Source organism: Podarcis melisellensis, assembly GCF_964234715.1.
Source record: "Podarcis melisellensis genome assembly, chromosome: 1".
NCBI lineage: Eukaryota > Metazoa > Chordata > Lepidosauria > Squamata > Lacertidae > Podarcis > Podarcis melisellensis.
Genome location: NC_138528.1, coordinates 14,919,833 through 14,933,709, shown reverse-complemented (window position 1 = coordinate 14,933,709; position 13,877 = coordinate 14,919,833). Strand labels below are relative to the sequence as shown.

At 41.5% G+C, this 13,877-nt stretch overlaps 1 protein-coding gene and 1 long non-coding RNA gene across 5 annotated transcripts in view; one reads left to right on the top strand and one right to left on the bottom strand.

The window, feature by feature from the left end:
- TRAF3 (TNF receptor associated factor 3) overlaps nt 1–3,841 on the top strand; it is an 83,307-nt gene extending 79,466 nt beyond the window's left edge. For all 4 annotated transcript variants that reach the window (XM_081912109.1, XM_081912108.1, XM_081912107.1 and 1 more), the window contains one exon: nt 351–3,841. In XM_081912109.1, the coding sequence (XP_081768235.1) occupies nt 351–922 (572 nt within the window). In that variant the 3' untranslated portion in view covers nt 923–3,841. The remainder of the gene's footprint in view (nt 1–350) is intronic.
- Nucleotides 3,842–7,097: 3,256 nt separating this feature from the next.
- On the bottom strand, nt 7,098–11,012 carry LOC309372854. Its single transcript, XR_014169711.1, has 2 exons — nt 8,858–11,012; nt 7,098–8,819 (listed from the first exon to the last, which is right to left on the bottom strand). It is a non-coding gene; the product is annotated as an uncharacterized lncRNA (long non-coding RNA).
- Nucleotides 11,013–13,877: the final 2,865 nt, after the last annotated feature.

Sequence of the window (13,877 nt, the reverse complement as noted above, 5' to 3'; positions counted from 1 at the left end):
TGTTCTTAACCTGAAGCACCACTTTAGCTAATGGGGCCTCCTGCTGCTGCCGCGATGCCAAAGTGCGATTTCTGTTCTCATTCTGAAGCAAAGTTCTTAACCTGAAGCACTATTTCTGGGTTAGTGGAGTCTGTAACCTGAAGCGTATGTAACCTGAAGCGTATGTAACCTGAGGTGCCACTTGTATATATAGGCTAACTGCTGAAATCCATCGTATTACATTGTTCATGTTGTGTTTTCAGGTCCCAAGAAAAAAGAAGCCCAATACCGTTTTTAAAAGCTGACCTGAAAACCACCCGGATAAATGCTTTTCTTTGATAATGCTTGGGTTTCCTCTCTTTTCCTTCCAGGTCTGCTAGAATCACAATTATCTAGGCATGATCAGATGCTGAGCGTCCACGACATCCGATTGGCTGATATGGATCTCCGCTTTCAAGTTTTGGAAACAGCCAGCTACAATGGAATATTGATCTGGAAAATCCGAGATTATAAACGTCGGAAGCAAGAGGCGGTGATGGGCAAGACGTTGTCCTTATACAGTCAACCTTTTTATACGGGGTACTTCGGCTATAAGATGTGTGCCAGAGTTTATCTCAACGGAGACGGCATGGGGAAAGGGACGCACTTGTCTTTGTTCTTTGTCATCATGCGGGGAGAATACGACGCCTTGCTTCCGTGGCCCTTCAAGCAAAAAGTCACCCTTATGTTGATGGATCAAGGACCTTCCAGGCGCCATTTAGGGGATGCTTTCAAACCAGACCCCAACAGCAGTAGTTTCAAGAAGCCCACCGGAGAAATGAATATTGCTTCTGGCTGCCCAGTCTTCGTTGCACAGACTGTTCTAGAAAACGGAACATATATTAAAGATGATACTATTTTTATTAAAGTCATAGTGGATACCTCGGACCTACCAGACCCCTGACGTATAGCAGAGAGGCAGATTCAACAGAAGACAACTCCATTTGGGGCTCTTTTTTATATCTACCTGTCTTCAATAAGAGGTCCCTAAAGCTCAGAGGGGACCACCTTGTGTTATCAGAAGGAAGTGTTTGGAGGCATAAATTTGCATAGGGGTCCAATGGCAAACGTAGCAACCCATTAAGAAGTCATACCATGGTATATTTTCTAATTAAAACTAATAGGAACACTTCGAGTTCTGACAAGTCACTTAATCCTCACGAGGACAAACGATTACAGTCAGAAAACCTTTTCGTAATTTATTGGTAATCTCTAATCGGTTGGGGGGGGGGAGACAAAATATCCTGTGCTGGAAAAGACATGAAACTTTTATTCCTTTTTAACTAGAAAACAAAAGTAAAAGTTCACATGTGGGTTAGCTAGAAACTGTCAGCATGTTAAGTTAAAAAAAGAAGAAGAAGAAATTATGAAGTAACATTGCAGTTAAAAGATATTATTACTTTGAAAATCGATAAGTGCAATCCTGTCTGAAATACAGTATATTGTTTATTTTTAAGGCCTCTCCTGGTCTCTGTTTTAAAATAATTACTTTGCCAGAAGACCTCGACAGAATGTCCAGATCTTCTCGAAAGTGTCTAAATCAGAGTCATATTTTTGTTTAGAGTTCTATTAATTGCTACAGAAAAAAAAGCATTTTATTTTAAAACTGTTGATAGACTGATATTTCTTGGAAGAAAAAAAAAAGATCAAATGCAGGTTATCACTTGTGATATGAAAAGAAACTATTCAACTACAGCTGTTATTTCTCTTTAGAAATGTAAACCTAACAATATATGTCGTAGTTAATGACACTATTTCAAAATTAAGAAAAAAATAATCACTCATGGATGCTGTGCATCATTATCAGATTTATAATTTTCACCCTAAAATAGGGCATTTGTTGAACTTTGGAGTTCTAAACGGAATCCTGTATGTTTTTAAAGTTCTGCCTCATGCGCTCAGACCAAGCTCTATAAAAATATATCTATATATCTATATATAATCTATTTTTTTGCTAAAGCATAAATGTGCGACATATTTTTGGTGTTTGAGAAGGGGGCATAGTGCTGAGTAATACCTATATAGGAAACCTGCTAATTGATCCTCTGCTTGGGAATTAACCGCATCTTGCAGAGGACAATCCGTTAGGAGAAAGCAGTGTCTTAAATGGAGAAACGGTGGCTTGCATGCAATTCATGTGCCTTAGCTGTAACGTGCTGCTTTATAGCTCATAGCTTTGTATTCAGATTTTAAGTTCAGATTCCTGAAACGGTCATTTTTTTAACTGGACTTTAGGCATAATGTGCTGACTGATCTGTAAAAACCCACGCCAATATTTTTCGCAAGATACGGAAGCAGAAGCCCAACAGCTGCGCTTCTGACTTAACCCGATATTCCATCCGTTCAGTGTTGTGGAATACTACTTCTTCAGGTGCTATATATATATATATTTGGTGCACGGTGCTCCTATGGAGCCAGGACTTCTGACAGCGCCCCTGTTTCCAAGGAGAGCGGCTGTTCAATGATGCCATGCTCCTAGGTAGCAGAGCTAACATCATTTCAAACTGGCTCGGATTCAGAATTTGCAAGGGGGTGTATTCAGGGGGGGTTGGTTTTCTGGCGGGTGCGACATGCATCCCTGCAGGGAAAACCCACAGGACCCTGCTCTTATAAACAACTACCTGAGCCTTTACTAGGAAGCATCTTTCCCAGCCTTCGAATCATGCTGATTGCAACCCACAGAACTTACCGACTTCTGTTTTTAATAGTCCCTTGTGCGACTAGTAAGTCTAATGGCATAGCTTGACCTGTACTACACCAACCATGTGGGTGCTGCTTTTTTAATTGCATGGGTGGCTGTGTAACACTTAAGAGTGCTCCCCCTGGACAGAGCTGACGTGCACGCGGGCAGAGGGATCGTAGCCCCCATTTTCCTAACCAGTCAATTGTTGTACCCACTCAACCTTTCCGCTTCGGTCGGGTGTTATAGCCAGAGTTCCATGTCTAGGGCTCAGTTGAAACCTCACGTCATCGTAGTTAAGTTCCTTGCTCTTGCCATTGTCTTTTATGGCTGTGCCTTTTCACTCAGTGCCTGCCAAAGGCTCCCCCCCCCTTTCCGTTCTGTTGACAAATATATACGTACCGTGCATGCCGAGTGATCCTCGTGGGGTTATTTTATTTTATTTTTATTTTTTCCCTGGCGCCTGCTTAAGTACTGCCTGCTGCCTGGCAGCCAAAGCTTTCAGTAGCAACATGTCTTCCTCTTCTTGCCTTCCATGGTTCAAAGTACTGTATTTTTCTCTTATGGTACTAACTTAGCTGTGTCCGCTGGTGCAAGCTGCCGTGAGAAAGGCAAGCGTTAAAATCCTAGCTCTGACACGAAAGGAAGACTTCTCCTGCCGAAGAGACAACCTGGCGCAGTTTTACGCAGGCCGGTGTAAACCCATAACCTTCTGCTTTAGAAGAAAGTGTTAAGTTGGCTTGTGGTACTCTTTTAATAGTCATGAATGTAGGCAGCTGAGCTTTTGTATATGCATTACAGAATTTTACTGAAAACAGGATTCCCTAGTGGAAATGTCCAAAGGGCTCACCCTCCTCATTGCTATTACGTCATGGGCATTTTACGAGCGCGGTCTTCGACGAACAGTTTATGTCCTGTTTGAATATGATACTGCTAGAGGACAACCCAGACCCCATGCAGTGCAGAATTCCTTTCAAAACATCTCTTTCTTTTTGAAACCCTAGAAAATGTGAACGGAGTAGAAGTCAGTGCAGTCCCTCTTTTTCCCCTGAGTCCTCGGAAGCCTAATTTTCAGCTTGTAAACTCAAGTCAACTCTGTGACGTGCTTACAGTTCTATGTTTTCGTTTTATGGTGTTCAAATTAAGTCATTGGGCCGTATCCTGATTGGGACCTCGGCATTTAAGTATTACTACATTTAAAGAAGCCCGAACATCAGAGTAAATACAGCACCAGGTACGACACGGGTTGCTATAATTATTTTCCCTCCACCGTGACGTGGATTTTTTTATTTCTTTCTGCCATCCTCATTATATCAAATGCTCCTCATATAACACATAGTGCAGATTCTCTCCATTGTTAAAAAGGAATCCCTCCCGCAACCCGGCAGGAAAAGAGGTAGCTTGGACTACCAAAAGGGTTGGGTGGGATTTTGACCTTCAAACATGGTGCTGTTTACAACAGACATGACTCTTGGGACTCCCTTTTCCACATCACAACTTTGTCACTCATTTCAAGCATCTTAGCAAAATCATGTTCAGCTCAGGATACTGGTCACTAATCTTAGGGGAAGTATGCAGTCTGCTATGTTGTAAATAGGTTATATATCACAGTACAGTGTTCTTAAACCAAGGCGTGCTTTCCCATAGCAGCGGGTGACTCAATTTACAAATGGAACACACTCAACAGAACGCGGAACACGTGGTGTAGTGGTTAAGAGCGGTAGACTCGTAATCTGGTGAACTGGGCTTGCTTCCTCGCTCCTCCACCTGCAGCTGCTGGGTGACCATGGGCCAGTCGCACTTCTCTGAAGTCTCTCAGCCCCATTCACCTCACAGACTGTTTGTTGTGAGGGAGGAAGGGAAAGGAGAATGTTAGCCGCTTTGAGACTCCTTTGGGTAGTGATAAATCGGGATATCAAATCCAAACTCCTTCTGCTTCCAAGGCAAATTCACAAACCAAAACACCTACTTCTGGGTGTGCGGCGTTCTTAATCCAGGTTGTTCATAAACTAAGCTGTTCTTCAAGGTACCACTGTACTCGATATTTAATAAGGATGTAAGCCCAAGTACTTGCTGGCTCATAGAATATACCTTGATTGGCTCACTTTTTCTGATGAACAACTGCAGTAAATTTGGCTGGCCTGCCACACAGGACAATTGTTTGGGGAGGAAGCAGTTTCCTGAAATTAAAATAACCTTACTCTCTGAATATGCAGCCTTCAAATAAGATTAGGGTTTGCACTATTGGTTAATGTCTTTATTAACTTTCCTCAAGTTTTCAGAATTATTTTATTTACATTTGTAGCCTATCTCAAATGCTCAGGTAGGTAAAAAAAAAGCGTCATAAAAAGACAAGTTAAATAAAAGGAATATAGCAAGCAATTACCCCACTCTGATTGCAAAAGCCAGCCCCAGTTTAAAAGTCTTAAAATGGCTCGAAAAGATGCTCAAAAGTCAGGATCCTACAGTTTTGCGAGGGAGCACAACCCAAAATCACACTTCTCCCTTCATGGCCCTGTAGGGCCAATTTGGTGATGCATAGATCATTCATTAGTTGATTAGACACCCTTCTGCACTGCTGTGATAACCCCACAGTTGCACTGGTGTTGCATAACTGTAGCTTTTTGTGTTGCAACACGAGGGTATATAAAACTCAGTGTTGAAAATACGGTTCTGGCCACTGACTGCTTAAGAAAGCACAGTCCCATTGCTGCTGTTCTTTATCTCCCCGTTCTAGGTTTCAAAGCAGCTTTTGTTTCCTACCTTCTACAAAGCACTTTAGACTGCCGCATCAAACAATTTTTGCACCACATGTGTCCGCCCTGTTTCCTATTTTCTTCTTTTTTTAAAGTCTCAGATCCAAACAGGAGTAAACTGTTCCGGTGCCTGAAGATCAACGTGTGATCTTCCTGCATGACTGTATTTGCATTGTTTCTCTGTTGATTTCGTTTCAGCTGCTGTCTGCGACACAATTATTGAGTAAGATGCGAGTGGCTAAAATGCAGCATTGACTTTCAGCCTTGTACTGTAACTTTCATTGTTCTTGAGAAGAATGTAGAATAGGAAGAAAAGAAGTGGAGATATGGCTCTACAAGCGATGGAATGTAATAGATCTCTTAAAACTTTAAAAGTGAGGTGCACTCTCAGTTCCTTTATAAAAGCTGCGTTTCCTTACGCCTTGGGAGAAGGGAAACTCAAAGATGTGGAATGTTTATGTTTTGCCATACTAATCTTTGTCAAAATTCAAATAGAGATTTGGCATAATGATTGGGATTGTATTGCTCAAAGTACAGTGGTACCTCTGGTTGCGAACATGACCCATTCCGGAGGCCGTTCGCAACATGAAAAGAGCGCAACTCGCAGCAGCGCGTCTGCGCACACGCAGGTTGCGATTCGGCGCTTCTGCGCATGCGTGTGATGTCATGTTGCGCTTCTGCGCATGCGCGAGCGGCAAAACCCGGAAGTAACCCTTTCCGGTACTTCCGGGTCACCGTGGGACGTAACCTGAAAGGACGTAACCTGAAGCAAACGTAACATGAGGTATGACTGTACTACCAATTTCTCCTGCTTATAAAACTTTGAGTGGGCTTTTTCTCTCTCTAAAACCTCACCTGTTTATATCCCTTTTTCATCGTGCTGAACAGGCATTTCACTGACAAACCAGCCTCTTTAGAAATACTGATTGGTGCATGCAAAGGCTGGCATAGAGCAGTCACTACAGGAGATGTTTTCTGCACCTCGATGACACAAGTTCCAATCTCCTGTAGTCTTGATGCCTTCATTTATGCAAACTATGCAAATGTATAAAGAGGTGGGCAGGTTTTAAGAAGAAAAACAACAACAACTTGGTAATTTTTTTTTCCAGGTCTGGACCTAAAGGCATGTAGCACATGCCGGAATTCTTCTAAGCACATACTCCCAATATCTGCTCCCAACTGTTCTCTAAAGTCCCTTAATAGGGAGAGAAGCAGTAGCTGGGAGGTAGAGCACATGTTTTACGTGAAAAAGGTCCTGGATAAAATCCCTGGCATGTCCTCCTCAAAGGACCCAGGTATCTGATGATTTAAAAGGCCTCTCCTGGAGACCCAGGGAGGCTCATGCAAATCACAATAGCCAGGTGGACAGAAACAAAACAGTCTCATCTGGTCATAAAGAAGTTCCTTCCTTTTGTCCCTTGTACAGAAAAAAGGGGGTGATAGGGAGAATTAGCTCCTGTGCCACAGCCAGGGCTGTCCTCTTGAAATGTTTTTGTGCCAAATCCAAGAAGAGTGGGGGAACTGTGGTTCTGTGAAATAAGCCCACGAAAGAAACCTTAAGATTGGTGCCGCACAAACCCTAATATAATAGATCATAGCCTTGGATTGCTACAAATCTTGTGTTCTGTTTGGGTTTTTTCCAAGGCAAAAGACAGAAGCTTTAATCTCACAGAAATTTGTCCTTTCCTAGTAGCTCAATTACCTTCCACCTCCTCCCTTTGCTGCGAATGTCAGGGGCTCATGGATGTAAGTAATAGTTTTGGGCAACGAAAGCCCAGAACATAAAAGATCAGCTTTGGCTGATGTGAAGTAGCAGCCTGCTTGCTTCTTGGAAACATCCATATCTGAGAGCCTCTGGAGGGGCCATAGGGTCAAGCTAGAAACTGACCATAGAACTCAGCAGACCGAAATGGAATACGGGGACAGGAGGGACAAAACAAGAAGTAAATTGGCAGTGTGAGAATGTCTACCAGCTTCCACAGTTAACTGTGTTTAGTACTCTTCACTGTTATAAATCCAAAAACAATTACAAGCCAATGAACCTGGGATTTCAAGTCTGTTTAAAATAACAGCTCTTGGTGCTTGGTGCATCTTTCATCTGTGCACTGCTTTACAAAATGTCAGTCAAGCCTCAAAAAAATGAATAAATATAGAATTGCTTATTTATGTAGAAATTGAATGTTGCACAGAGGGAAAGCTGGTGTTGGTGCTATATGGTAAACACCAGCTCTTACTTCCTTGTGCTGCTTTCAGGCCACTGAAACATCCTTTTTGATCTCTAACCCATAAAGAAGGGGTATTTGGGGGGGGGAGAGGATGGGGGACAAGGAACCTGTTTTACGGATTGCAAAGTCTATAACTGACATATCGGCTGTCATGCTTTGGGAATGTATTTGTGATGTGCTGACTCAGCTGTCCATGTTCCAGTGTCCCTTTTTACTCTTCAGAGCTCATGAGATTAACGAGAAGCTTAGCATAACATATTCCCACTTGTGCCCAATAATAAACGATAACCTGTGTCTTGGTTTTATATATAAAAAAAAAATCTTCTGATACAGCAATTTATGTTCTTTGTTTTAGAGGATTCAGTTTTTAAGGGCTTTATTGGACAAGGAAAACTAAAAATATTTTTAAGTGCATGACTTAATTCTGGTTCTGTCACCTTTTCCACTGTGAATACTTTAATTATGTACTTTAAACAAAAATAAAATACTGAGGGCTTTACTATTACTTCCTGCCTTTTAATCCAATGTAACATTCTTGCATCTGCAGCATGGCTACTGAAATGTATTCCCAAGGAATGTGTATACTCTGTCCACACACTTATTGGTTATAGCCAATGAACTTGCTCATAACTTACATGTGTGTACTGAGGAGTTTGATGTTCCATTCTCCGCTTGTAGAATTACTGGTCCGTTCTGACAGTGTTTTCCAAGTATGCACCCATGAGAATGACTAATTCAGGAGCCATCCTTCAGATGCAAAATATTACGTTGGAACTGATCCCTAGACTTTATTGAGACCTGTGCCAGATGTAGGAATAAGTACGTTAATGGGTGCCGATGAGGGGGCATCCTTCATTGTTTTGAAGCAATGATACACCACAAAAGGGATCTGTTTCGTCCTAAATTACCTTCTGACATATTGGCAAGACTATGTAGCTTTTTTGTCTTCCACTTCACAGTTTTAAGCCCTGATCCTAAACATTTGTTTGCACTTCTGGCATAATGCTGAGCGTGACTTGCGGGACCAGCTATCAGGAGACCATATTCCAAGCGAGGATCGGCAAGGTTTATCGAAGCTTAGGATCAGGCAGTGAGAGTCAATATTCAATAATTTTCAATATTATTAATGGGGAATTCATGCTAACACTTTTAATATTTGTAAGCATGCAGCTTTGAACTGGAATCCCATAATGCTTTTGGAGTTAAGATTAGGATTCCCTTCCTAACTCTGCTGATTAGATTTCATCCATCCCACCCGCCATGTAAGGGACTCAAAAGTCGTCCTTAAGAACAAAACTATTAACTGCAGTGGCTAGTTCTGCAAGGACTTTAAACTTCTTACAAAAGGCAGTGCTGCCTGCAGATTGCTTGGTAAACTGGTTTATATATAGAGAGAGAGAGATTAAACCATTTATTGGCATACTTTAAGGGATCTCGTTCCCTGCAGAGAGAATACTCTTAGAGCTATGAACTGGGCTGGCGCTTGCGAGCAAATCATTTCCCTGCTTCTGCTCGCGGAGTTTTTGGTACTTGTAGAATTGGGGGTGGGGGGGTAGGAATAATGCTTTTGCTAGTGCTGAGGCACCAAATCATTCACATAGTATTGTTTTCCATGTAGCTATCTAGGATATATATATATCTTCTGCATTTTGTATGACTATAAGAAAATATATAATTTCTCCGCCCAGCTGTGATCCAAAAGCTCTCATGTTTTAGGGATAAAAAGGGGGTGTTGGGAGATACCCCCGTGCTGAAGAGATGGGCAATGAATCCATTCTCCTTTAGGACAAGTAGGATAACCTTTTAACATCCATAAAATGCCATTTATTGAATGAGCTGGAAAAAAAAAATGGGCATCCTTTTCCAAGAAGAAATATCTGTTGAAAACACACCAGTAATCATGAACTGTGTACAAAATCAGTCTGTATAAAACTTGTGTGACTTCTTTTTATTTCATATTTGGTAAAAAGGTACATTGGTTGTGTTCGGTTTTCTGATCCAGAAACAAAGACCAAAGAAGGCCAACCTCATTTGACTGTGTATATTCTGCCTGTCTTAATTATTGATAGCTATAAAGGATACAGTGCAAGTAAGTGAATCTGGTAATCAATGGTTTTTGTATGTTTATTTTTTAAAGGAAAAGAACTTTTGAAGTGTATAATTTATTGCTCAGCAATACCCAGGTTGTTAATAATGATTAGCAACAAGCCCTGATTTCCCAATAGCATTATTATATGTTGTCCTTCGGTTTGTTGTATTGTTATTTGGTATTTATTTGTGTTTGAAGGTCTTGCTATGTCTTGTGTTTTGATGCTAATAAATGAGAACAGTGTGTAGAATGCAAAACTTTGAAATGCTGAACTGTATTAAAGGGGGGAGGGGAAATAAACCTAAATAGGAAGTGATATTTTTTAAATAAACAGAATTGTGTTTTTATTTTGTCGTATGGTGTTGAGCCATTTCCAGTTCACTTTCATGGCTCATAGAAACATGTTCTCTCACAAATGGGGAATCTTCTTCTTCGAATTTATATACCACCCTATACCCAGAGGTCTCACTGCGGTTCACAGAACAAAATAAAAATACAAAATCACAAAATACATAATCAAAACAACAACAACCCAATAACCCCCCCCCAAAAAAAAATCATCTGTGGTCCCTGAGATGTTCCTGGACTCCGAAATCCCATTATCTCTATAGCCGATAGTTAGGAATTACAAGAGTTCCAGTCCCCCAACATCTGGAGAACCACAACTTAACTCATGGTGTATAGATCAGTGTTTCCCAAACTTGGGGTCTCCAGCTGTTTTTGGACTACAGCTCCCATCATTCCTAGCCAGCAGTACCAGTGGTCAGGGATGATGGGAATTGTAGTTCAAAAACAGCTGGAGATCTGATTTTGGGAAACACTGGGATAAATACAATCCTGTGTAGATTTGTTTCCACAAAGGATCTGAATTTTCTTTCACTGAGATACATGTTGGATCAATTTTTGCATGCAGGCTATCTCTTGGCTTAACATAGACATCCTTTTAATAACGTGAAGGAACTATCAAGGTCTGACAAATGGTGGATTTCAACATTTCATTTATAGTGCAATCTTATGCATGCCTATTCAAAAGTAAGCGCATTGAGTTCAGCATTGATTACTCCCAGGAAAGTGGGCATACAATTTCAGTCTTGGTGTATTATTGAGTGGAGAGTGACAGTAAACAAGAACTATTAAGTTTGGCTTCTCAATCAATTCCTATCAGGTATAGTTCACTACATTAGTTTAATACCTTGGACAAAGAAATGGATAGCATCTTACTTAACTGGCAGCAATACAGTAGTGGGAAGATTTCAGTATTTTGTAGAGCTGGTCTTACAACAATATGAGATCCAATCCAATCAGTTTTCACAGCTTTTTCATATACTCAGCAACAAAACAGGCAAAGCATGAAAATCTGAAAAGGATGAAATGAAACAATGAAAGTTGTGATATACTAAGAGCTGGGACTTTCTTATGTGGATGATGATGATGATGATTATGATAATAATATATATTTTTATTTATACCCCACCCTCCCCAGCCAAGACCGGGCTCAGGGCGGCTAACACCAGGCATAAAGACAATTGATTAAAATACAACTTAAAAACAAGATTAAAACACAACATTAAAATGCAGCCTCATTTCAGTAGAAACTCAACTCAAAAACTTTTTGGGGATGAAAACGTCAAATCTTTGCCAAGGCCAACTATCCAGACTGGTCCTACGTGGGCCAGAAAAAAGCCAGGGGAGTCCCCAAATAGGAGTTCCATCACAGAAGGAGAAACGAAAGAGGGGAAGGGGATCAAGCTGATTCCAAACCAAAGGCCAGGCGGAACAACTCTGTCTTACAGGCCCTGTGGAAAGAAATCAGATCCTGCAGGGCCCTAGTCTCATGGGACAGAGTGTTCCACCAGGCCGGAGCCAGTGTTGAAAAGGCCCTGGCTCTGGTTGAGGCTAATCTGACTTCCTTAGGGCCCGGGACCTCTAGGGTGTTGCTATTTACGGACCTTAAGGCCCAATGATGTCATTGTTGAGAAATAAAATGGTGGTATTTTCTGTGCTGTAGGTTGCTGCGATGTCCCTTTTCCCCAGGACACTTGAGTATGGAAGTAACGTACTGCTATGAACTTGATTGGGGTACAGTATTCAGGTTTCGGCATCACAGTTTCTTGGGAGCAGAATGGGATGGCACCAAATAAGGTTCTGGCATCCTTTGCCCTGAACATGCTTTGGGAGTTGGACAAATTCATAGAGGCTGTGGCTATCAGTCGTCATGGCGATATGCTCCTTCCACTCTCGGAAGTTGCTGAGCAAAAACAAAAAGCTATTGCCCTCATATCCTTTAAGGCTTCCCAGAGGCATTTTGTTAGCACTGTGGTAAACAAGTTGCTGGGCCTTTGTTCTGATCTAGCACAGATGCTCTGGAGTTCTTAAGGATCAGGCGTTGGAGCCATACATGCCTCCGGATCAGAAGGACAACTTCCAGCTCTGTGACTTCACGCTGTTTTCTCAGTCTTTTCCATAATTTTGTTTGTCTGATATATTTATCAATTTCATGCAGCGAAGGGCTCTAGGCGCTGTATGATGAAAGCATCAAAATGCAAACACGATAACAAAGCCAACAAAATGGGAAAAAAATAGAAATCAACGCTGGCATGCTCATATTAACGTTTAAAAAATTTAAAAGACCCGCATCCGAGCTAAAACCAGCTAATCGTCATCCACTAAACAGAGGCTAACAATGAATTGCATTAAAATAACATTAAATTGTTAAGAAATGTAGAAAGCCCTGCGGCACAAAAAATATATTACAGTTAGGCACCAGACAGACCTATTTAGAGGAGAGTTTTCCACAAATGTAGGGCCACCACTGGAATGACCTGTTCTCTCATTCAACTGTCCGTGCTCCAGAATGAGGAGACATTCTGAGGAGATGTTTCAATTGGACATTGTACACACAGCTTCCCGTGGTTTAATGGTCTGAGTTTGCTCAATATTAACATACCAGTTCACCACATTGAATAGAATCCTGCGGCATAGCAAGGCACGCACAAAGGATCATCTTCAAATCTTACAGATACCTCCTGAATCAAATTCAAGGCTGCACTCTTGAAGCTGACACACAACTGTAGTATCATCATTAGGATACTTCATCTCAAACCTAAAGCCTGCTTTGTGTCTCAGCCTCTGCATGATTAATCCTAATGCCCTTTGCAGATGAAGTTGAAATAATTAAGCTGATTTCTCATGTGTGTGATGCTAGCTCTCTGCATGAGCAGGAGATGGAAAGAAATGATAACTGCAGCCTGAATTTCTTGAAAAGGAAGTTAAGAGTCATTCCTCTCCCCGCCTCCCAGTGTTTTAAACTTGAAACAAAAACAAAATCTTCAGGGATTTACTGCGCACTTAATGATGTAGACTCTACAAAGGCTTTTTTACGTGTTCATTCACACATGGGACTTTTCATTATCACATGCAGGAACTGGAATGTTTTTTGTTATTCTTACTGCTTCTAGTTTAGAAGTGACAGATAGTTTTGTCAAACACTATTTTGCCTCAGAGTCGTCTTCTTTTTATTTCTTCCATTCTCACAATTTACCACAATCTGTCACCGACCCATTTCCTTTCATTTACTTCCTATATAGGTGGATATTATTTCCCTTTTATCTGTAAAGGGAAGAAAAACAGATTTCCTGACAATACAAAAATGCCATTGACTTCGACATTCTGCCAGGTCCAAATCTGAGAGCTATGGATGGCTTACAAATTAAAGACATGGAGAAGGACAAAATGGAGGAAGAGGGTGACTGGGTTTGATTATTTCAATAAATCAATCCATTTGAGCCGCCCCTCCCCACCATCTGCTCTGCTGGATCAGACCAAAGTCCTACCTAATCTAGTATTTTAAGTGCAGAGGGGTCTGCTGGATCAAGCCAAAGGTCCATCTGTTCCACCATCCTGTTCTTACGGTGGCCATCCAGATGCCCATTTGAAACCTGGGCAAAATATGAGGAGGCATCAGAAGCTGAAGAGGGAACAGGGTTTAGTGAGCAGGAAGAGGCTGTGGCAGAGAGCCGGCCAGAATCGGAGGCAGAAGCGGAGGCTGGAGAGAAGGGGAGGCTAAGAGGCAGAGATAAGGCAGGCTGCTGAAGGAGCCAGGGAGTCTT